The 23576-nt window shown below is 42.0% G+C and overlaps 1 protein-coding gene across 2 annotated transcripts in view; it reads right to left on the bottom strand.

The window, feature by feature from the left end:
- Positions 1 to 23576, bottom strand: part of VCL (vinculin) — a 110805-nt gene that overhangs the window by 11210 nt on the left and 76019 nt on the right. For both annotated transcript variants that reach the window (XM_027595856.2, XM_027595857.2), the window contains exons 9-17: positions 16850 to 17003; positions 15953 to 16128; positions 12783 to 12973; positions 10992 to 11191; positions 9733 to 9861; positions 5016 to 5165; positions 3280 to 3388; positions 1857 to 2159; positions 448 to 572 (exon numbers count right to left, since the gene is read on the bottom strand). In XM_027595856.2, coding sequence (XP_027451657.1) covers positions 448 to 572; positions 1857 to 2159; positions 3280 to 3388; positions 5016 to 5165; positions 9733 to 9861; positions 10992 to 11191; positions 12783 to 12973; positions 15953 to 16128; positions 16850 to 17003 — 1537 coding nt within the window. The remainder of the gene's footprint in view (positions 1 to 447; positions 573 to 1856; positions 2160 to 3279; positions 3389 to 5015; positions 5166 to 9732; positions 9862 to 10991; positions 11192 to 12782; positions 12974 to 15952; positions 16129 to 16849; positions 17004 to 23576) is intronic.

Raw genomic sequence — 23576 nt, 5'->3', positions numbered from 1 at the left:
AAAAAAACTATTACTTTTGTTACAAAAAAAAAAGTCAAGTAAAGAAAAATGTACACAAGTCTAGCCACCTCAGTTTTGCCCTTGTCAATTGGGAACACAAAAAATCTCACCACCAGATCATCTTCCCACTCTTCATTAACTCGTCCTATGACCTCATCACTCATCACATCCACACTTCCCAAAGCCAGCTCCTCTGCTCCAGTCAGTCCCCATCACAGCAGGCCAGCCCCCCAGCCCCCCACCTACCCAGCACGCCCGGTGCCTAAGCACAGTGTTAGGACCCTACTGATTTTGGAATGCAAGTCAACTTGTGCGTCCGACTAAGCTTCAGGTAAAAGCTAAACGAAGACACCTCGTCAACAAGGCTCCAGAGCACAGCCTACCTCCCTCTTGCTACAGTCCCAGCACCCTCTGCTCAATTCTCCCCATCGCTCTGAATTTACTTACACGGAGCTGCTCAAGATCCGGAGGAGGAGGCGGGAAGTCAGGCTCCTGAGGTTGGAAGGCTTCTCTGACCTTGGCCACAGCTCCCAGGATCCGATATCCTGAGTCCAGGAAGCTCTTTTGCAGGCCTAAACATAAGACGCCCTCACTTTCAGCTGGGCAGGACAGTGCCCTGGAGCACTGTCTGTCCAGCAGCAGAACTGGTTTCTATGAACAAAAGCTGGATGTGAAGCTGCCAGGAAGCGTCACAGGCAGTGACTGAAGGGGAAGGCACGTAAGGGCAAGGCAGATGCCATAAGGCCTACAAAGAGTCACAAGTGTCACAAACCAGCTAATCCCTGCGCTACAGGGTGCGCTCTTGCCCGTACAATTAGCAAGTACTTAAGCAAGCCGTTCCTGGGTGTGATCACTTTGGGCTGGGGGGGGGGGGGGGGGGGGGGGCTCATCACCTCTCTGATGATGAAGCAGTCAAGACATAAGCCTGCCCAACTCAGGACAGGGGAGATGTCAGTTTCAGATTGGGCAGACATCCCCCAGAGTACGTCTCGCCTTTCTCCCGACTCCTCTGCTCAACTTGGCATTAAGTGTATTAACCCCTAGGTTGAGCCGCCGCTGCTACAGTGTCCAGTCACCTGGGATTCAGGAATTCTACTCGAACTACTAGAAACTCCAATTAGGAAACGGAGCATGTCCTTAGTGACAGTGGGGTGAAGATATGAGAAAGATCCTGCCCGGGCTACGGATGAACAATGCAGCCCTTCCTTCCCACTCCCTTACGCTGCCTGGATTCCACTCATGGGCTAGACACACTGGATGCTCAGAACAGGAAGGAATCCAGATGTTTCTAACCAAAGGAGTGGTAACATCTTCAGTAATACTGAAAACATGCTCACAGATCAGCTAAAGAAAACCTGGATTCTTTGGTGCGGGATCAGGATATTCACTGAGGAGGTCTACAGGTCAATTTAAGCCCTCCAGATGTGACAGAAACAGAAAATGTCTTACAGAGAAAAAAGCATTTTAAGAAAAGCAGAAGAGCAGTTATGCCAGTTACATAAGCTAAATGGTTGATAAAATGGTTTTCGTGCCTCTTCTGAGTAATTTCCAACATAATGACTAAAGAGAGCCAGGAACTATCTAGTCAAACAGGAAGAAAGCACAGAAAGGTTGGTCCAGAGCAACTAACTTGCAATGAACCTGCCAATATTGCAGAAGATAGTCTGTGTCATACTTTTTTTTTTTTTGGACGTAAAAAGATTAATCTAGCATTCTCAACCTAAGGATCTGCGTGCGGTGTTTGCTCTCAGACGCGGTATGTGGTGGTGGCAGGGTGGGTGCGCATCGTCTCGGCACCCTGTCAGCTTCCTGAGGAAACCTCTCGAGTGAGGTGAACCACACCAGGCACCGCTTACCGGGCTCAGAGATGTTTCCAGCCACAGCCTTTGCGTCCATCACCATGGGGGAGATGGTTTTGCTCAGTTCGTCAGAGGCAGCTTTCACAGCCTCACGGAACTTGGGGTCCTCTGAGTTCTCCACTTCCCTCTTGGCCACCAGCAGGATACGGTTGGCCCGGCGGGCGATGCTGGTTGCCCCGGCGACCAACATCTGCGGCTGGATGTTGGCCATGGCTACTTTACACTTGTCCAGGTCTTTTTTAATTGCTTCTTCAGAAGCATCCAACAGAGATTTGGTATCAATAGCTTCGTCCACCAGCCCTGTCGGGAGAACAGAAATGGAATTTTGTTTCCATTTTAGAAGAACAGCGACTCAAAAACCCTCTGGTCCACTCAAGGTTCTCACATGAGAGTAAAACACCCAGAATGTGCTCCCTCAGCTCTAACTCCTTCCTAAACCATCAAAAGCTTCCAGGTGATTACCTTAGATCAAAAAAAAAAAAAAAAGTGAAGATGTCCAGGAGGCCGTATCGATTCACAAGATTCATACCAACCGTGGTCACTGACCTTCTCGTGTCCACCACAGCCCACCGGAATCGCAGCGACAACAGGATGGTGTCTCCGGCATTTACCGCATCGCCACGTTATGCTAATAACACAGTCTCCCTTCCCGGCTCACTCCACAGCCATCTGTTGCTTGTTGGCAGCTTGTCGTGCCCAAGACGAGCCACACAGGGGATTCTAATAAACCTAACCGCCTGCGTCTTGTTTCTGTTAGCTCTCTTCCGACATCCCAGGAGCTCCACTTTCATGTCTGGCTGCAAGGACCCTGTCACGGCAGGCTCTGCAGGGAAGCTGAGGAGCCCACGTTCCTCATCTCTTCCCTCCTCTCCTATCCCTCCCTCCACAGAGAGTGAAGAAGATTCGGAGGTGCCACCTCATTTGCATAGACACATGTTTGTTGGCGGCTGGTTTCTCCTTTTTTAAAAAAAACTACGTAGTTGATAAGTTGGAGGAAACTCTGAGACAAGTTGTATTAAAAGGTAGCCATTGTGGTTCCTTGAAATGTGAACCCGCCGAAAATGACAGGGACACTTACTGTATCCACAAACACCCCGCCTCCCAGCCTCTGAAACCAAACTCTGGTTCAGACTGAGCAAAGGCGCTATTCAAAGAGAAGATAGGAGCCGTAACAATAAACATCACACCGGGAGGGCAGCATTAAAATAAAAGACTCAAAGAGCCTCTCTTCAAACAAAGTTGCAAGGCTTGAATGAGAAGCCCCTGCTGCTCAGCAGCCTTAATCAGGGCCAAGTACACTGTCGGGCACATGACCGTCCCTTCATCCAATTACAGCTGAGTAACATAACCGGTCCTGCTCGAGTTTCTCAGAACTCATTCCTCAAGGACTAGACAGTAAGAACTTCACACGCAACTCTACCTGTCATTTTTTCGACATTATCGATCCACTGGTTCTTCATGGTCTCAAAATGTTCGTAAGCAGCTTGATTTCCAGGATTCCTAAGTAAGATGCGAGCAGCCGAGACGACCTGTCAATGACAAAACCGCCTTTAAACCCCAGGGCGCCCTCCCACTGGAATACAAACCTTCAGCGAAGCTCTCCCCTCTCCACCTACAGATGGTGCTAGAAAGCCAAAAATGCGCACGTCTTTGCAGGCAGAACCCAGGAGACTTGGGTCTCCTAAATAGCTCACCCGAATGGGCCCGCGCAAAAGGTTTTATAGTCACAGCCTGATTTTTGAGAAGGTAACAGAATGACAAAGGAAATGGCACTCACTTGATACTTCAGAACATACACAGAACTGACATGTTTAAACCCTTGATGTAGACTCTTCCATCTTAAAAAGCACCACCAAGAAAAATACTAAAAAAACCCTTAAAGGGGGGTTATTTATGAATATTTATAAAAAAGTAACTGTCTACAGTTAACGAAGTACTTTCACATCCATTATCTTACTGAATCCTCACAACAATCCTATGAAACAGGGCGGGTAATTTCTCCAACTTTACCGATGCAAAAACCAAGACTCAGAAAATGACTTGCTCAAAAGCTCCCAGTGAAGCAGTTACAGCAGTTAGGGAAGGAACTAACATTTACCAAGTATTTGGTAAGTTACAGGCTATACACATATCCTCTTAGTTCTCCAAAATATCCATTAGGAAAGAATTCTCTCCATTTTACAGATGAAGAAACTCAAGGTCACAGACGATTCAATTCCAGACCTGTCTCCAAAATCCTTACTCTTGCTATAGGTTGGTGTCTTTAGTTTTCGTTTTTTTTCTCTTCTTTAGGAATCTCAGTTTTATACAGAAATACCTACATTCGATGTTCCATGTTTTATGGAAATTTTTAAAGAAACTTATACGTGTTCATATTTTATGGAAGTATTTTGAAGAAGTTGGACATGTATGATTTTTCAAGAGAATCTAATTTGTTAACATGCCACGTGGGCAAAAGATAAACAATAAAGGTGTGGGGTTTTTTTCCCATCCTTTCCTGCAAGTTCCCACCAAAATCAGTATCACGGACGTGTAAAGCCTAGCATGGGTCCTGATGTACTGCAGGTACATAATACATATCTGCTGAATGAAATCAATTTTTAAAAAATGAACTTTCTATAATTTGATTAGGAAAAAATGTGCAAAGATCACACTAAATGATGCTGAACTGGTATTTTTAAGAACGCCTACCACACATGAGAACTTTAATTCCTGTCCAATTTGTTTTCTTCTGTCCCCACTCTTCTAGTATACTGTTCACAGCATACTGGCTATAACTTGGTTATATAATGAAGTAGAAAAAAGAAAACAAGTTCTGAATGCAACCAGATTTTTAAAAACTATTCTCAAAGACATGTGGGGAAAGGCATAAGCTGTACAATCAAAACAGACTAACCTCTCAGGATTACCCAAATATTTCTCTAATTATGGGTGTGTGTGAGCAGGGTTTGCTTTACCAGTTTTTTCTACCCTGAAAAGTTATCTATGATCATTGTAGAAAACTGAAACATTATAAAAATGATTCTGACACTGTGTGTTTCTTTCATGACAATGTACAGTAAGTGTTCAAAAATGTATAGAAACTGTTCTGTAATTGACCTTTACTGACCACTATATGGTGAGCATTGAAACAACGAAGAGTGAACAAAACTCAACCTGGGGTGTGAGTTCTCGGGCCGTCTTTACTGATGCCTGAATGCCTTCCACCGTGGATTTATTAGCAGTTCCAACAGCAGCTGCCTTCTCCGCCGTGGCACCAAGCCTTCCCGAATGGTGCTCAAAGTTAGCTGCCCTCTCATCAAATACCTTGAGGAAAAAACAAAGACATTAGGAAAATTTATTTCAATAAAATGAGTCAGGAAGCCTAAGAAAAACTCTCTCTTTAAGTAGAGGCAGCAACGGTTCAGGCAAAGACTTCACAGATGACATCAAACCCTAGTTAATATGACAACAATCTGGCGATTGCCAGGTCTTGGCCTTGCTCTGTCTCCTCAGAGGTTTGGCCATAAGCATCACGCACACGCACCTGAATTTCTGTTCAACCGATGCTTACCAAGTGCAGACAGGACACACAGCACTGTGTAGTCTGCAACAAGGAGTTCAGAGACTGTGAAGACTTCAAAAATCCCCGTTCCCAAAAGTCTTATCCTGTGGTTCGAAGAAGACAGACAAGCCCACGCCAGGCTCCAGGGTAGGTGGCTGGGTACATGAAAAACTCAAGAATATCCGCAGCCCTAAGTTGTACTCCAGCTTCCTCAAGGCAGCATCCCTCACATATCCATTACCATTAATGTTGTAAAAACTCTGCCCCTGACCTCCATGGGAAAAATGATAGCTGGTGCTCACACTCAGACCTGACACCAGGGCAAGGGAGGCTGATTTTTATTACCCCCAAAACAGAACCATCTACTGAATTGTTCATTCATCTCTCAAATTTTTTTAAAAAGTTAGCTTTTCCTTTGATGCGGTTATTATGCAAGGTTGCATACAATGAAGGGGACTATTTAACTCAGATAAAATGACAAAAGACCTTCTGTCACTTGTTTGGATAACAATGCTTGAAAATACAAGGCATCCCAAACAGTGCGGGGTCAGGTTTACACTCTACCCGGAGCATGTCAGGACGGCCTGGCTGGAGCCATCCTCTTCGCCTCCTCCTGAGGGTCTGCCTGCCCTACTCGGAGACCGGCTCTAGCTCCTGGCACACCACCTCTAAAGCTCTAAAGGTCTCCGGGCTCAAGAGCAGGCTCCAGTCACATTGCCAGGGTGCTGTGTGGACCCACTCAAGTCTTTTCCCCACACTGGCCTCTTGTTTCAGTTCAGTCACCTAGGTTCTTGCCATTTAATTCTCAGAATCTCTGTCTAAAGCTCTGATCTCCTAGTCCCCTTCCCCTAGCCTCAGTTCTTAGTTCTTATTTTTTTTTAAGATTTTATTTATTTATTTATTAGAGAGAGAGAGAGAGAGAGAGCACATGAGAGGGGGAAGAGTCAGAGGGAGAAGCAGACTCCCCGCTGAGCAGGGAGCCCGATGCAGGACTCGATCCTGGGACTCCAGGATCATGACCTGAGCCGAAGGCAGTCGCTTAACCAACTGAGCCACCCAGGCGCCCTCTCCTTGCTTCTTATCTTGGCTGGTCTCCCACACTCTGGATCTACAAGGGTTTCGCTTACCCTAGCTAATCATCCCAGTTCCAGCCCTGTCTGCTCCTCCCTCTGATTTAACTGGCTGCTCAGCCCACTTTTCTTGTCACTCCGTCAAAATTACTGAGCACCTACTATGTGCCAGACCCTGGAGTAGGCGCTGAAGATACAAAAATGAATAAGGCACAATTTCTGCATCTCAGGAGCTCACATCCTTGAGGTGTACAAAAGGCCCATAAGCAGATCCTTATAATAGAGTGTACTATGTACAATCATAAAGCTAAGCACTGATATCCTGGGAGCAAAAGGAAAGGCACTTAAACCTATCCAGGAAGTAAAGGATAAAGGATAAAGCGGAACTAGCCAAAAAAGAAGAAGGAAAAGAGAATTAGAGACAAAAAGAACAAGACATAGAAGGGAGAAAGGACAGAGTCTGCAGGAAACTATAAGCAATTAAATACTGCCGGGGCACGAACTGAGAGGCAGGGGTTTGTGGGAAACAGGTATAGAGAGAGCGTATCAGAAGCAGATCCTAGCACTCTGGCTTTATCCTATGAGAAAGGATAAAGGGCTGAGCAGTAAAAATAGGGTCAAATCTGTATTTTTATTTTTTTGGTGGCCGAGTGACAGATTCAAAGTCCAGGCACAGCTGTGCAGTCATTTAGGCAGCAGGGGACAGGGATTAGAACTAGAGCTGGAGCAACATGAATGGAAAATGTAAAGGATTCAAGAACTGTTCGTGAGATCAAATTAGCTTGCCTTAGTTAGTTATTGGTGTGGGAAGAGTCAATGACAACTCACAAATTTCCGAGAGAGAAAGAGAGAGAGAATAGGTGGACAACACAAGCTGACGTATCAATGAACCAGCAGAGACTTTGATCTACTAATCTAAAACTCAGAGAACTCTGGAAGGAAAAGAACAGCAAATCATCCTAGTACAGGGGACCATGAGCTGAACCGCGCCATGACCTAGGCTAGAGAAAGAAATGGGGGTCATCAGCAAATAAGAATTACACAAACCTCCACCCACCAATTCTACCTGGTCTTAGGTGCCTGACCCAACAACCCCTTCTTTGCCGCCAAGGCTTGCTTTCCTAGATTCCGCTACAGCTGGAGCAGCTTATGAAACATAAGCAAAAGTCTCCTCGAGGATTTCTGGGAAAGCCTTTACTTTTATTCATTCAGCAAAAACAATGTGCCAGGCATTGTTTTAAGAACTGGGAATACTTTTTCCTGCTATGTCAAAGATTAGTTGAAGGTCCATTTCTGGGTTCTCTGTTCTGTTCCATTAATCTGTCTGTTTCTGAGCCGAGATGTCCACTGACAGATGAATGAATAAAGAAGATGTGGTATATACATACAATGGAATATTACTCAACCATCAGAAAGGATGAAATCGTACCATTTATTTCGACATGGATGGAACTGGAGGGTATTATGCTAAGTGAAATAAATCAGTCAGAGAAAGACAATTATCATATAATTTCACTCATATGAGCAATATAAGAAACAGTGCAGAGGATCATAGGGGAAGGGAGGGGAAATGGAATGGGAAGAAATCAAGAGGGAGACAAACCATGAGAGACTCTTAACTATGGGAAAGAAACTGAGGGCTGCTGGAGGGGAGGGGGGTGGGGGATAGGGTAACTGGGTGACGGGCATTAAGAAGGGCATGTTATGTGAGGAGCACTGGGTATTATATGCAACTGATGAATTACTGAACTCTACATCTCAAACTAATGATGTTCTATATGTTGGCTAATTGAATTTAAATTAAAAAAATAAATTTTTTTAAAAAGAACTGGGAATAAAGGGGCGCCTGGGTGGCTCAGTCAGTTAAGCATCTGCCTTCGACTCAGGTCATGATCCCAGGGTCCTGGGATCAAGTCCCGAGTTAGGCTCCCTGCTCAGCAAGGAGTCTGCTTCTCCCTCTTCCTCTGCAACTCCCCTGTCATGGTCTCGCTTGCTCTCTCTCTCTCTCTATCACTCTCAAATAAATAAATAAAATCTTAAAAAAGAACTGGGAATAAAGTAGGACAAAACAAACTCCTCGCCTGCATGGACTTTCATGCTAATAATGTGAGGGAGAAAGACAAACAAGAACTGAGGTAAACATGTCAAATGTTGAAAAATGCTGAGGAGAAAAGTCGGATATGGAGATTAGGAAATCCCTGGGGTGGTGGGGAGGACTTGTATCTTAGGCAGTGACCCGAAAGCGACATTTCAGTAGGCGCTGACGAAAGGGAACGAATAATACAAATAATTCTCTATGGGAGAACAAGAACCACGGCCTCAAGGTGAGAACACGGTAAACATAAACAGGGCAGACTGGGAATCCAGCACAAGGTGGTCAGTGTAGACCGAGGCACGTGAGGGGTGAGGGTGGCAGGACCCACGGGAACCAGATGCAGCGGTGTGCTGAAGCCGAGGTCACAACTCCTACCAGCCCCTCAGAGCCAAATGTGCCCGTCTCTTCCCAAGTCTGCGTTCGGTGACCCCATGTGGAGATAGCCACCACGGGAATATTTACATCAGGGAAATAAAGAAACATGACAAACCAGGCCTTTCTGGGCTTTAGACTTTTTTCCTGGAGTGCTGCCCTAAGCACATCACTGGCTTTACCGTCATTGTAAGGACTCTGGCTTCTCTCGGGGACAGAAAGGAGTCGTCGGAAGGGGCTGAGTAGAAGAATGACATCAAATCATTTAAAAGGACTGCCCTGACTTCTCTGTTGAGAATAAAATGTCCTAATAAAAGGGACAGTTGGGACTGGAGTGCCCTATCCCTCACTTCTTACCGTCCTGAACATGATGCATGGGGTTATAACAGCCGGTCTCACACCATCAGGAAAAGACCAAGAAAATCCCAGACATGCCAGCTCTCCTGGTCTCAAGGGCTACCTATCTCCATGTTTCTTGTTACACAATAAAAAGAAAACCCAGTGGCTTTTGTCTCTGAGAGGCAGGTCTTCTACAGCTTATGATTAAAGACAAGTCCTACAGACACTCCTGATTGATACACCTGGAGACTGAGGAAGAGGGGGCAAGGCCTTCCCTCCCCTGCCCTTCCAACCTTCGTCCACAATTTCCCAACCACTGCCCCCCATGCACACAGAAATCACATTTTACCTTTACAAATATACAAATAGATATAAATGTGTGTGTGTGTGTGTGTATGTGTGTGTGTACACACGTCTGGCCAAGAGAAGAAATGAAAGACCTCAGATACCCACTTCCTCCCTACTGGGAGCATTAGGAGGTGCAGTGGCCGCCACCGCCAACAGCTTGATGGGAGTTGTGGTATCGCTGAAAACGTCTGACACCTCCTGAGTCATCGCCTCCTGCATCCGGGCTTTCAGATCCTTAAAAACATTGTTTATGAATAAAAATTACCAAAAATGTCCAAAAAGTACATCTGCCAATGTCCTCACATCCATGACACATTCATCCACTCATTTGATCTTCCATTCAGTAAGTATGTACCATCAGCTATGTACAAAGTACTAAGCCAGCATGGAGGAGGTGTAAGACCTGAATCCCGCCCTCTAAGAGATCAGCCTGTGGTAGGGAGGCTAAGACAGGACCCACATTTCCCTGGAGACCGCTCCGCCCAAACAAGAAATCTCACTTCCTTTCTTGGTGGCTTCTAAAAAATGATACTGAGATTCACGGGATAGAACCCAAAGAAGACTCTGAAATGAAAGAGTTCCTCACCACTCCCAATGCTGGAGGAGCCTGATAATGACCACAGAAACGGTAGGGATCGTTTGGTGGATGCAGGGCCAAATTTCTAAGCATTTTCTCACATTAAGAGTAAAGAAATTAAGGATGGGAATTTTTTTGGATACATGTTTTTTCAGTTAGGTTTCTAGAAAAACTTTAGTAACCAGTCTATGTATCCATTTCTTAACATGGGTCTAAAGAGGATTCTTAGAAGTCATGAAAAGCCTCCTTTTAGTCGAACCTAAGTTTTCTGGATTTATACAAAGAAAGACGTCTCAGTCACTCCCATTGTGTCTCAAGGTGGGTTGCTCATGATACCTGAGATGATTTTAGTTGTTAGAAAGGCCAATGTTCTTATTTTAATCATTACATGTTTTCTTTTAAAGAATAGTAGGAAAAATATAACGAGCTCATCAAGCTCATGATTTCAAGATTATTATAAAGTTTTCTTTTAAATAGATCCACTTAAGTTTAAAAAGGGAGTCCATTTTAAGAAAAATATGGACCAAATAAAGAAGTACAGGTGACACCTGGTAGAGCAAATATCACGAAAGTGTTCCCACTGGACTGAAACTTGAAAAACTTCAGCTGTCGTCAAACACAAAGGAGCTTTCTCCTAATAAGCTCTGGACTTCCTTATATCCTCCTCGATCCACTCTTCACTTTCCCTAGTCTCAAGAAATTATGTATTTTAAAAATCTTCCTCTCTCTCTAGTCTGTCAATAACAGTAAGCGGAGAAATGTCGTGATATGTGCTCCAAAGTTGTACCTTTAAGGAGTCTTGGAGCTGAGAGGCAAGGGCTCTCGCCTGAGGACTCTCTCCTTCCCCTCTGGCAGCCAGGTCAGCCAGCTGGGCCGTCAGCTGGTCCACGCGGTCACACTTTGCAAGAAGATCTTGGCGATACGGCCCCATCATGACATTAGCCAGACGATGCCCTTCGGCCACAAGCCCCCGGATGGCAGCCTGACCTGGATCCAGAGGAAAACAATGTAACTCACATAGACCCAGAGAAGGCAACTGCAGTGCCATTGTGCTAAACTACTGTGTTGTTGGTTTTTGCCCCTAACAATAGAAAAATTTAGGAGATTCAGAAAAGTACAAATAAGAATAGGTTATCCACCCATAATCCTCAGAGACTGATACAGTTGAACATTTCCTTCCTGTCTTCTGAAAAATTATTCTACTAGTATTTATTTATTTAATTTTAATTCCAGTATAGTTCACAGTGTTATATCAGTTTCAGGTGTACAAGATAGCGATCTGACAATTCTATACATTACTCAGTGCTCATCACTGTTACGTGTACTCTTAATCCCCTTCACCTGTTTCACCCAACCCCCCCCCACCAACCTCCCCTCTGGTAACCATCAATTTGTTCTCTATGGTTAAGTCTGGGGTTTTTTTGGTTTGTCTCAATTTCTTTGTTCTTTTGTTTTTTAAATTCTACACATGAGTGAAATAATACGGTATTTGTCTTTCTCTGATTGACATATTTCACTTAGCATTATATCCTCTAGATCCAGATCCACGTTATTGCAAATCTTCCAGTCTTTTTTAATGCATCGCACATTCCTATACAAATACACATTTCTCTTTCACAAAATTGAGATCATACTTTACATTAACTTTTATGCCTCGCTTTTTTTATTTAATGGGAGCATTTTTCCATATCACTGAATATTCTTAAAAAAATCATGATCTAAAAATCTATGTAATATTTTATATTAACTACAATTACTGATCATTTACTTATTATTAAACATTTATGCTGCTATATACATTCTTATGTGTGACTCCTTAGAAAATGTCTCATTATTTCTTATAATAAATTCCTCTAAAGTCAAACTGCTAAGTCAATGAGTATCAGCTTTTTTAAAGCTCTTAACAGGTAATAGTAAATTGCTGTTCAGAATGTTTATACCAATTTTTCCTCCCCCAGTAAATTATATATCTGCCTGATTCCCCAACACTGGGAATCACCATTTAAAAATTTATCTTTTTATCCAACAAATACAGTAAATGAAGTAAATAGATCTTTCAGCTTCAGCTGCTTTGCTATCATAAAATGACCTAAATTCTTACAGATTCATCCCTAAAATCTCCCCAAAATCAAAATTCTAGGTTATGAATTCTACAGGTGACTATGTGATGCAGGAGCCCTTACAAATGAAAATAACCTCAGTAGCTAAGTGCCTGCCTCTTCCTTATTTTCAAAAAAATTACATTTAACTGGGTATTTTCCAAGGACTGTAATCGAAATACAATAGAATGGAAGTATACATAGACTGGAAATAATTAGTTCAAAGTTTCAATTTCAACCTGAGGACCTTTCTATTTATTTGCCCACAGCAAAATCATTTATTTGCGAATTCTTTTTGATTAAATCATAGGAATCATATTGGCTACACTTGGAAATGGAGTCCCACTGTAGAATGACTTACTCACCAGTCACTGAAGAACCCCTTCTGCATCTAATTACAGATGAACAAGATCTCTATCAATAACATGCTTACTTTCATTGAGGCCAGTTTAACGAGGACACGTGCACTTATGGCTTACCAACGCCCCGATCATCCACCGTGGGATTATCAATCCACCGCTGTGCTTGCTCAATCTTGCCCTCCAGGTGGACAGCTGCCTTGGCAGGCCTGCTGTTGGCCACAGCTCTATTGGTTTTGGTCTGCAAGTTCTGCAGAGCTGTGGCCACCTGTTTGGCCAATGCTCGGGCCTCTGGGGAATCTCCTTTGCCCCTGAAGAGGAAAAAAAAAAAGAAAAAAGCCATCCTGTCACAGACACAATTCACACTGAGATGGTTTGAATTGCTATACAAATGCTAATGAGATGACAAATTGCTAATGATTGTTATTAGCTTAGTTTTGGAAGGAGAGTGGTTTATTTAGCACTAAAATAAGAAATTAATAATTTAAATTCAGATTGCATTATCCCAGTTAAAATATTAAATATGAGTTTGAGTCAGTCTACCTCAATCAAGCTCAACCATTTGGTTAGCTGAGCTCAATCAAACATCCCTCAGCCAGCCATCGTGGAAAATGCTAGTTCCCTCAGGAACTAGGTGGGCCCAAGTAGCCATGTATGTTGTGTAACAGTAGTTGAAGCAGTTATAGAACTAATTATAGTAGAACTAGTAGTAGTACAATCTTTTTTTTTGAGAGAGAGAGCACGAGCGGGGGCTGAAAGAGGGTGGCAGGGAGAGGGAGAAGAAGAAACAGACACCCCACTGAGCAGGGATCCCAGGACCCTGAGATCATGACCTGAGCCGAAGGCTGACACTTAACCCACTGAGCCATCCAGGCGCCCAGGAGTACAGTCTTTTGAGTCCCAACTCTGACAGGTACTATTGCAAATACTCTTATATTATTTAATCCTCACAACAACCTTATGAGGTAGATACGAGTATTATCCCCATTATTCAAACAAAACTGAGGTGCTAAAAGATCCTATCACTTCCTTTGGTGGACTCAGGATCCAAATCCAGGCACTTTGTCTGACCTCCGAGTCCTCACTCTTAGATACTTACATTGCTATCAAGTAATTCTCCAGTCCTTGCCATAACTGATTGAACTGGTTATCCAACTCAAAGACAACATGGCCACAGTCATGCAAGACACCTACTTACACTGTGCATAAAAGTCACCTGGGATCTTAGTTTTAAACGCAGATTGTTAAATCTACCATCAAGAGATTCTGATTAAGTATGTTGGTGTGGGGTCCAGGGTATACGTTTTTTACAACCTTCCCAGGTTGATTCTAAGGTAGGCTGTCCTTGGTCCATACTTCAAAAACACTGCATAGTCAACTAGTGGTGGATCTGGAACTAGAAAGTCATACTAAGCCTGGGACATGGAAGGTCAAAGCTAGACGAAGAACCAAATAAACAAAATCAATACACAGAGTGCAACAGACAGCATAACATACAGCTACTAAGAGATGGAGGGAGGAGCTGAGAGCTGCCACCAGACCTGGTCATACTTCAAACAATTAAGTTCCATTAGATACCTCTACATATTTCTAATAAACTTCCACTTTTTACTTGAGTTAGTTCCTTGCAACCAAAAAACTTCAACAAGAACATCAACACAGAAATAAAAAGAAAACCACATTATATATCACAAAGGGAGATTACTGCTCCCAAAATCCCACTCCAAAGACTTCAGATTCTAACCATTATGAACATATAGAGTCTGACGCATTTTATACCTCAAGTCCACTTAGAGAGAACTTCAGGCTAATCTTTTGTGTCCCACCAATAAAAATGAAAATATTAGTCTACCGGCCAGAACGACTGATTTAGATACTCTTAAGAACTCCTTTGTGACTTTAAATTTCTATACCTTCTCCATTATAAAGCTGGACAAAGAAGGTATTTACCATGGCTCTGGTCATGGCTCTCCTGCTACCAGAAAGCTATGTATACGTATATGTTATAGCAGTAAGTAATGATGGCATGTGACCACACAGGGAGGTTTGCCCTTAACACCATTACCATCAATTCTCTCTTCATCATCACGAAACATTAATGAGTACCTGGGACGTATATGGAATTGTGTTACAGTCTTTAAAACAGTTTTCTGTTTTGAGTATTTTTAAACTAATAAGAATGTAAACAGATTATACAAATGGGTTAGCAGTAATGAACACAGACCTAACTGTATAGACATTATATTTTATATTTCATAATTGTCAAATTATTTCTTTTCTCCACCTAAACAATTTAAGGTTTTGGGGTATAAAACAGCGATGCCCAAATGATCAAGCTTGGTATATAATCGAACTTGAGCTGTTATTTAAGTTGGTCTCCATCACAACCTCCTGCCTAAAGTATATCTACTCTGCTCCCACCCATCTCCTATTTCACAGTCCCAGCTAGGCAGGGATGTGCCTTCTTAACCAACATTGTCCTCTTGGTCGATGTAAGGCTTGAAAGAACTCCAAGGTACCAGTCACTGAAAAAAGGTTAGGTACGCTCCCATGGAAGAACAGGAAATGAAATATGCAAGTTAAACAAAAAGCCAAATCTCACAAAATACTTGACTACGGTTACCCCTGGAGAAGTGGCTGGAGGACTGAGGTGGGGAAGAAGCAACTTTTACTTCTGACGTTGTACTCTTTTTTTAATGTTCTTTTAGCATGTGCTGCAGTTTGTTTGTTTAAGAGAGGAAAAATATCAATCAAAAGAACAAAGCAACACCTCTTTTCTATATAATCAAAGTAGATGCCATGAAAGTCTTTAAAAGCAGCAGCTGTGGTGAGGACATTGTATTTAAGGATCTTTTATAATTGTTACATAAGAAATAACCTTGCTGGGGAAAGAAGAAAGCGTCTTCCTGTGCCCCCCTCCACTCTCCTCCACAGAATCTTTTCTTAGATAGCCACAAAAATTATTTTCCTCATATGCCTGGGAAACAGTTATGCCACAAACATGACTTAGCAGGAAAAGTCCTAGCTTAGAAATTAAAAAGTAGGTCTCAAAAAAGGAGTTCTTAGCATCCTAAATGTATTCATTTAAAACCATGTGATCAGCAATAAATCATTAAACCTCAGTTATGTCAATAATAAAATAGAATATATGACCTAGCCATGTCACACAGAATCAACGAAAATACAGTGGAAGAGCATCCTACGTGCATTTAACCTACAGCATTCGACTATCTATGTGCCTGGGGAAGAAAAGAGAGATTAAAGGGCAGTATCAGAAACTAAATACATACTGTCTCCGGAGATCTGCTAATTTAGAAGTCAGAGCAGATATTTCCCCAAGAGAACGTAGAATGTCATCTCTCTCTTTAGGATCATCACATAATTCTGCTATTTTCCGGGCTTCAGCCAAAGCCCCTCGAATCTGTTCTTCTCCTTCTGGTCCACCATTTGGATCTGCAAGCCAATTCTACAGACACACAGAAACAGAAAAAAAGCAAACTGAGATCTCATAAACCACATTTCTCTAAACTCAACAAGGCCGTCAGAAAGATTTCAAAAGTAATCACAAGGCACACCAGTGATCTTTTACAATGCTGATTCTTATTGTTTTACATAGGTTCTTAGCTCAGGTAAAATCGAATCAGTCCTTCATTGATTAAGTGATTTTTTTCATTCCTGTTAGAATAAATATTTTCACAAGCTTTATCTTATCTTTGACTTAATCACACCTTATTAATTCAACTTCTCAAATATTTGTGTTTCTCTGTGAAACACTTGAAAATCATTTTATAGGAGAGTAGCATCAGAAAACTTTAACCCTTTAACACTGCTATGACCAAACATAGTTGGAAATTCTAAGATGAAGAACGGTTTTTATATACTGTGATCTATACCAGGAACTAGCAGTATTCTCTTGGTACTCAAGAGTACTTCCTTTTAACTAACCAAAGTATTCAAATTAAGATCTCTCTTTCAAAATATAGATAAACATGGGTCTAAGTCTAAACCTATGGTGGGAGGAGAGGTGTTAACCCTGGTAATTGCCAGGAATCAGTCATCACTTAGAAACACCCGTTATCCACCCACAGTAAATGAGAGAGACAGACAGAAAGACACACAGAGATGCAGAATAGTTATGGAACATTTGTCTTTTACTTCCCACCCCTCCTGAAAATCATCATTACTACCTGAGCAGCATCAATCTTCTTGGCAATGCTCTGCTTGGAGTTGGTCATAGCTTCCAGCTTGCGGGCTGCATTTTCCACTTTTGCTGTGAGCACGTCCAGACCCTGCGACACCTGCTGGGCTTTCTGCATGGCCACCGGTGAGGCCCCTTGTCCTCTGCTCAAAACAGATGTTGTCACTGTACTCTCTCAAATACTTACTGGCAAGATATCATGAGACGCACAAATATGTCATTTTTGTTAACATGCTTGTCTTTTTCCTTTCCTCCAGTAAATCTGGGATAGCACAAGAAAACACAGAAATAAAGCAAAATACCCAAGCCATTTACTTTCTCCTTTTGCTTTTAAAAATATGCGTTAGCTTCCTGGAATGGCATAACCACTTTAAAGACCAGCCCGCATATTTTGTTAATAATGATTCTCCTCTTGATGGTGATTACATAATCAAGTCTGAACTTCAGGGGGAAAATGTGCTTGTGATCTTCTTGCTATGGAGGGTTTGTTACCATAGTAATGTGTGCTTTAGGGGAAAAAAAATCCCATTAGATTGTCTTATTTATGGGCAAGTATACACTGAAAATGTTTCAGGAGGTAGCATGCACAGTGTTATTGAAAGCACACCACGCTGGGACCAAGCAGATCTGTGTTCAAATCCTTACTCTTGGGACCTGTGACCCTTGTTTACGATGGACTTCAGCTTTCTAACTTATAAAATGAGGAGTGGGTAGGTAACAATACTTGCCCTGCCTACCCAACAGTGGCTTCAAGCAAAAGGATAAACTTAAAAACACTATGGCAATAAAGCAATACAAATATATAACTACTACTGTTATTGAACTGTCATTTATTATAATAAACCTAATAAGAATCTTAAATGTCTACCTTCCACTCCTATGCAATCTATAAATATCAAAACCAGTTGGTACGGTGGGGAAAAAAGCACTGTTGACAAGAAACTGGGTGTTTTTTTTTTTTAACCAAATTCCTGAAGAATTAATTTTACTATTTTCCTCTCTCAGAAGTGGTAGGCTACTAAAAATGATGTGCATTATTAGACACTTGTCTTCTCTTTGTAAGAGACTTTCCAAGTCATAACAAAGTAAGATTTGCCACCGTTTTGCAAGCTCAGATTTTTTAATTCACTCAGCCTGGTAAACTCTCCATGATGGGGTGGCAACTTTTTTTTTTTATGTTATGTTAATCACCATACATCATTAGTTTTTGATGTAGTGTTCCATGATTCATTGTTTGCGTACAACAACCAGTGCTCCATTCAGTACATGCCCTTTTTAATACCCATCACCAGGCTAGCCCATCCCCCCACCCCCCTCCCCTTTAGAACCCTCAGTTTGTTTCTCAGAGTCCATAGTCTCTCATGGTTCGTCTCCCCCACCGATTTTCCCCCCCCTTCATTTCTCCCTTCCTACTATCTTCTTTTTTTTTTAACATATAATGTATTATTTGTTTCAGAGGTACAGGTCTGTGATTCAACAGTCCTACACAATTGAGAGTGCTCACCATAGCACATACCCTCCCCAATGTCTATCACCCAGCCACCCCATCCCTCCCACCCACCACTCCAGCAACCCTCAGTTTGTTTCCTGAGATTAAGAATTCCTCATATCAGTGAGATATGATACATGTCTTTCTCTGATTGACTTATTTTGCTGAGCGTAACACCCTCCAGTTCCATCCACGTCACTGCAAATGGCAAGATTTCATTCCTTTTGATGGCTGCATAATATTCCATTGTATATACACACCACATCTTCTTTATCCATTCATCTATCGATGGACCTCTTGGCTCTTTCCATAGTTTGGCCATTGTGGACATTGCTGCTATAAACATCTGGGTGCACGTACCCCTTCGGATCACTACATTTGTATCTTTGGGGTAAATACCCAGTAGTGCAATTGCTGGGTCGTAGGGCAGCTCTATTTTCAACTTTTTGAGGAACCTCCATACTGTTTTCCAGAGTGGCTGCACCAGCTTGCATTCCCACCAACAGGGTAGGAGGGTTCCCCTTTCTCCGCATCCCCGCCAACATGTGTCATTTCCTGACTTGTTAATTTTAGCCATTCTGACTGGCGTGAGGTGGTACCCCATTGAGGTTTTGATTTGGACTTCCTTGATGCAGAGCGATGTTGAGCACTTTTTCATGTGTCTGTTGGCCATCTGGATGTCTTCTTTGGAAAAATGTCTGTTCATGTCTTCTGCCCATTTCTTGATTGGATCATTTGTTCTTTGGGTGTTGGGTTTGATAAGTTCTTTATAGATTTTGGATATTAGCTCTTTATCTGATATGTCATTTGCAAATATCTTCTCCCATTCTGTCGGTTGTCTTTTGGTTTTGTGGACTGTTTCTTTTGCTGTGCAAAAACTTTTTATCTTGATGAAGTCCCAATAGTTCATTTTGCCCTTGCTTCCCTTGCCTTTGGCGATGTTTCTAGGAAGAAGTTGCTGCGGCTGAGGTCAAAGAGCTTGCTGCCTGTGTTCTCCTTTAGGATTTTAGGATTTTGATGGACTCTGGTCTCACGTTTAGGTCTTTCAACCATTTTGAGTCTATTTTTGTGTGTGGTGTAAGGAAATGGTCCAGTTTCATTCTTCTACATGTGGCTCTCCAATTTTCCCAACACCATTTGTTGAACAGACTGTCTTTTTTCCATTGGACATTCTTTTCTGCTTTGTCGAAGATTAGTTGACCATAGAGTTGAGGGTCCATTTCTGGGCTCTCTATTCTGTTCCATTGATCTATGTGTCTGTTTTTGTGGCAGTACCATACTGTCTTGAGGATGACAGCTTTGTAATAGAGCTGGAAGTCTGGAATTGTGATGCCACGAGCTTTGCTTTTCTTTTTCAACATTCCTCTGGCTATTCGGGGTCTTTTCTGGTTCCATACAAATTTTAGGATTATTTGTTCCATTTCTTTGAAAAAAGTTGGTGGTATTTTGATAGGGATTGCATTAAATGTGTAGACTGCTCTAGGTAGCATTGACATCTTCACAATATTTGTTCTTCCAATCCATGAGCATGGAACGTTTTTCCATTTGTGTCTTCCTCAATTTCTTTCATGAGTATTTTATAGTTTTCTGAGTACGGATTCTTTGCCTCTTTGGTTAGATTTATTCCTAGGTATCTTATGGTTTTGGGTGCAATTGTAAATGGGATCGACTCCTTAATTTCTCTTTCTTCTGTCTTGTTGTTGGTGTATAGGAATGCCATTGATTTCTGTGCATTGATTTCATAACCTGCCACTTTACTGAATTCCTATATGACTTCTAGTAGTTTTGGGGTGGAGTCTTTTGGGTTTTCCACATAAAGTATCATATCATCTGCAAAGAGTGAGAGTTTGACTTCTTCTTTGCTGATTCGGATGCCTTTGATTTCTTTTTGTTGTCTGATTGCTGTGGCTAGGACTTCTAATACTATGATGAATAGCAGTGGTGATAGTGGACATCCCTGCCGTGTTCCTGACCTTAGGGGGAAAGCTCTCCATTTTTCCCCATTGAGAATGATATTCGCTGTGGGTTTTTCATAGATGGCTTTTATGATATTAAGGTATGTACCCTCTATCCCTATACTCTGAAGAGTTTTGATCAAGGAAGGATGCTGTGCTTTGTCAAATGCTTTTTCTGCATCTATTGAGAGGTTCATATGGTTCTTGTTCTTTGTTTTATTAATGTATTGTATCACATTGATTGATTTACAGATGCTGAACCAACCTTGCAGCCCAGGGATAAAACCCACTTGGTCATGGTGAATAATCCTTCTGTAATGTACTGTTGGATCCTATTGGCTAGTATATTGGTGAGAATTTTTGCATCCATGTTCATCAAGGATATTGGTCTGTAATTCTCCTTTTTGATGGGGTCTTTGTCTGGTTTGGGGATCAAGGTAATGGTGGCCTCATAAAACAAGTTTGGAAGTTTATGGGGTGGCAACTTTATCAGCAGACAGAATGTCAAGGCTTATCTTCCTAACCCGAGCTTCTGATTGTAGGATGAACTCCAAAACATCGTTGCTTCTCTTAATAGTAGCATGGTTCTGTCATTCATTTATCTGCCCTCTTAAAATTCATCTTTATTTTTCATCTACACCAATGTCTGAAATAATGAACTCAATAATATTAATTGCCAGGTATATAAAAGGTATATATACCTTTCATCTGTACTTGAGGCTTCCCTTTTTTTTTCTTTTTAAAGATTTTCATTTATTTATTTGACAGAGAGAGACACAGCAAGAGAGGGAACACAAGCAGTGGGAGTGTGAAAGGGAGAAACAGGCTCCCCACAGAGCAGGGAGCCCTATGCGGGGCTCGATCCCAGCACCCTGGGATCATAACCTGAGCCAAAGGCAGATGCTTAACGACTGAGCCACCCAGGCACCCCGAGGCTTCCCTTTTATGTGCAGAAGAGCAGAAGACTCTTGGGACCTTTTACGATTTAATTTGCTTTTTTTCCTTCAACTCTAGTAATTCATGATGAGAAACCTTTTTAGTATATAAGTCCAACTGTGAAAATGTAAAAATATTTATGGGCTACATAATTTTTCATTCAAACTAATAGTTTACTGAGTTCCATGGGAGGAAAAAGAGATCCTTACAACCTAGAAACCCTAGGTGACTGAAAAGAAGCTTATCAATGAGGAAACTGTTGCTGAGTCTCAGCCACTAAAATGTTAAATATCTAGGCATATTTAAGAAAGGCTAACAGGGAGATAGCTTCCTAATCTCTCATCAGGAAAGGACACTGCAGGGGCGCCTGGGTGGCTCAGATGGTTAAGCGTCTGCCTTCAGCTCGGGTCGTGATCCCAGAGTCCTGGGATCGAGTCCCGCATTGGGCTCCCTGCTCCTCCTCTGCCTCTCTCTCTCTCTCTCTCTCTCTGTGTCTCTCATGAATAAATAAATAAAATCTTAAAAAAAAAAAAAAGAATCATTTCTAAAGGAAAGGACACTGCAGGCTCCAATGGGAAGCAGGCCCATAGCTCCTCATCACTGTTCGAGCCTTTTCTCTTTACAGACTTACAGTCGATTCCATACAGCAACCACCTTGTTCTCTTGCTCAAATTCATCTTCCTCTAAACACATACAACTGTGTATTCGAGAATTCCAAGTGAGGACTGTCTACCACACTATGAAAAGGCTGTAGACAAAAGAGCCAGCAGTGAGAAATGAGAAGCGCCAAGAATCTTGTCAAGCGGCTTTGGCATTTCTCCGAACGGGAACAGAACTTCTTTTTGTCCTTTCTGTAAAGTTCTTGTCATGCTCATGACAGGGGAGACTGCTTCACAGCAGGAGAAAAAGGCTCACTGAGCTCAATGAGATCACATTTACTTATGCAGTTCCTTCTCCCTACAAGGTAGAGACTCTTGACCTGAAACTCCTGGAGCTTCCAGGCCTACAGTGAATCCACAAACCTCTGGAAATTATATGTAATATTATATGGGCACATTTATGTGCATCTTTTTATGTACAGATTAATGGCTTTCATCAGATTTTAAAAATTATCTTGATCCCAAAAAAGGTTAAGAACCACTCCTTTAAGAACTGTACTCTTGGGGCACCTGGCTGGCTCAGTCAGTGGAGCATGCGACTCTCCATTTCGGGATCATGGGTTCGAGCCCCATGTTGGGTGTAGAGATTACTAAAAAATAAACTTAAAAAAAAAAAGAACCATATATGTGTGTGTGTGTGTATATATATATGTGTGTGTATATATATATATATATATATTTTTTTTTTTTTTTTTTAAGTAACCTCTACATCCAACATGAAGCTCAAAATCACAACCCCAAGATCAAGAGTCGCATGCTCCACCGACTGAGCCAACCAGGTGCCCCAAGAACTGTATTCTTAAGTCTATTCTGTTAATACATTTTTTTAAAGATTTTTATTTATTTATTGAGAGAGAGAGAATGATAGAGAGCATGAGAAAGAAAGAGGAGGGTCAGAGGGAGAAGCAGACTGCCTACTTCAGGACTCGAGCCCGATGCAAGACTCGATCCCAGGACTCCAGGATCATGACCTGAGCTGAAGGCAGTTGCTTAACCAACTGAGCCACCCAGGCGCCCTATTCCATTAATACATTTGAAACCAGGTCTAACAGTGTACATGTCAAGGGGTGTTACTGAGGCCTGTTTGTATGGAGACCCTGTATATTCCAATTATCTCAAGATGTTTCATGACATTCTTGAAGCCAAATTAAACTCCATCTACATTAGTATCTCAGCATATTTCAATTCTTCCCTAATGCCCATATTATAAAATTCCATAAAAATGAGCATCTTTTAGAACTTCATTGACTCTATGGATGAGGTTTTTTTTTTTAAAGTTTTTATTTATTTATTTGAGAGAGAGAATGAGAAAGAGAGAGAGAAAGAGAGCATGAGAGGGGGGTAGGGTCAGAGGGAGAAGCAGACTCCCTGCTGAGCGGGGAGCCCGATGCGGGACTCGATCCCGGGACTCCAGGATCATGACCTGAGCCGAAGGCAGTCGCTTAACCAACTGAGCCACCCAGGCGCCCAACTCTATGGATGAGTTCTAAAGAAGCCTGTATTATACTGAGTTTTCCTAATAGCAAACTATATATATTTAGTTTACGGGGGGGAAGTTCTAAAAGTCAAGTCTTAAGGTACGTAAAAGAATTATGAAACCAAATGAATAATGATGAAATAGAAACTGAAAAAAGCCTACAAATAACCAACTTACATGATAACCAACTTAACTGGTTT

Source organism: Zalophus californianus, chromosome 15, assembly GCF_009762305.2.
Source record: "Zalophus californianus isolate mZalCal1 chromosome 15, mZalCal1.pri.v2, whole genome shotgun sequence".
Taxonomy (NCBI): Eukaryota; Metazoa; Chordata; class Mammalia; order Carnivora; family Otariidae; genus Zalophus; species Zalophus californianus.
This window is presented reverse-complemented; position numbering and strand designations above follow the sequence as displayed.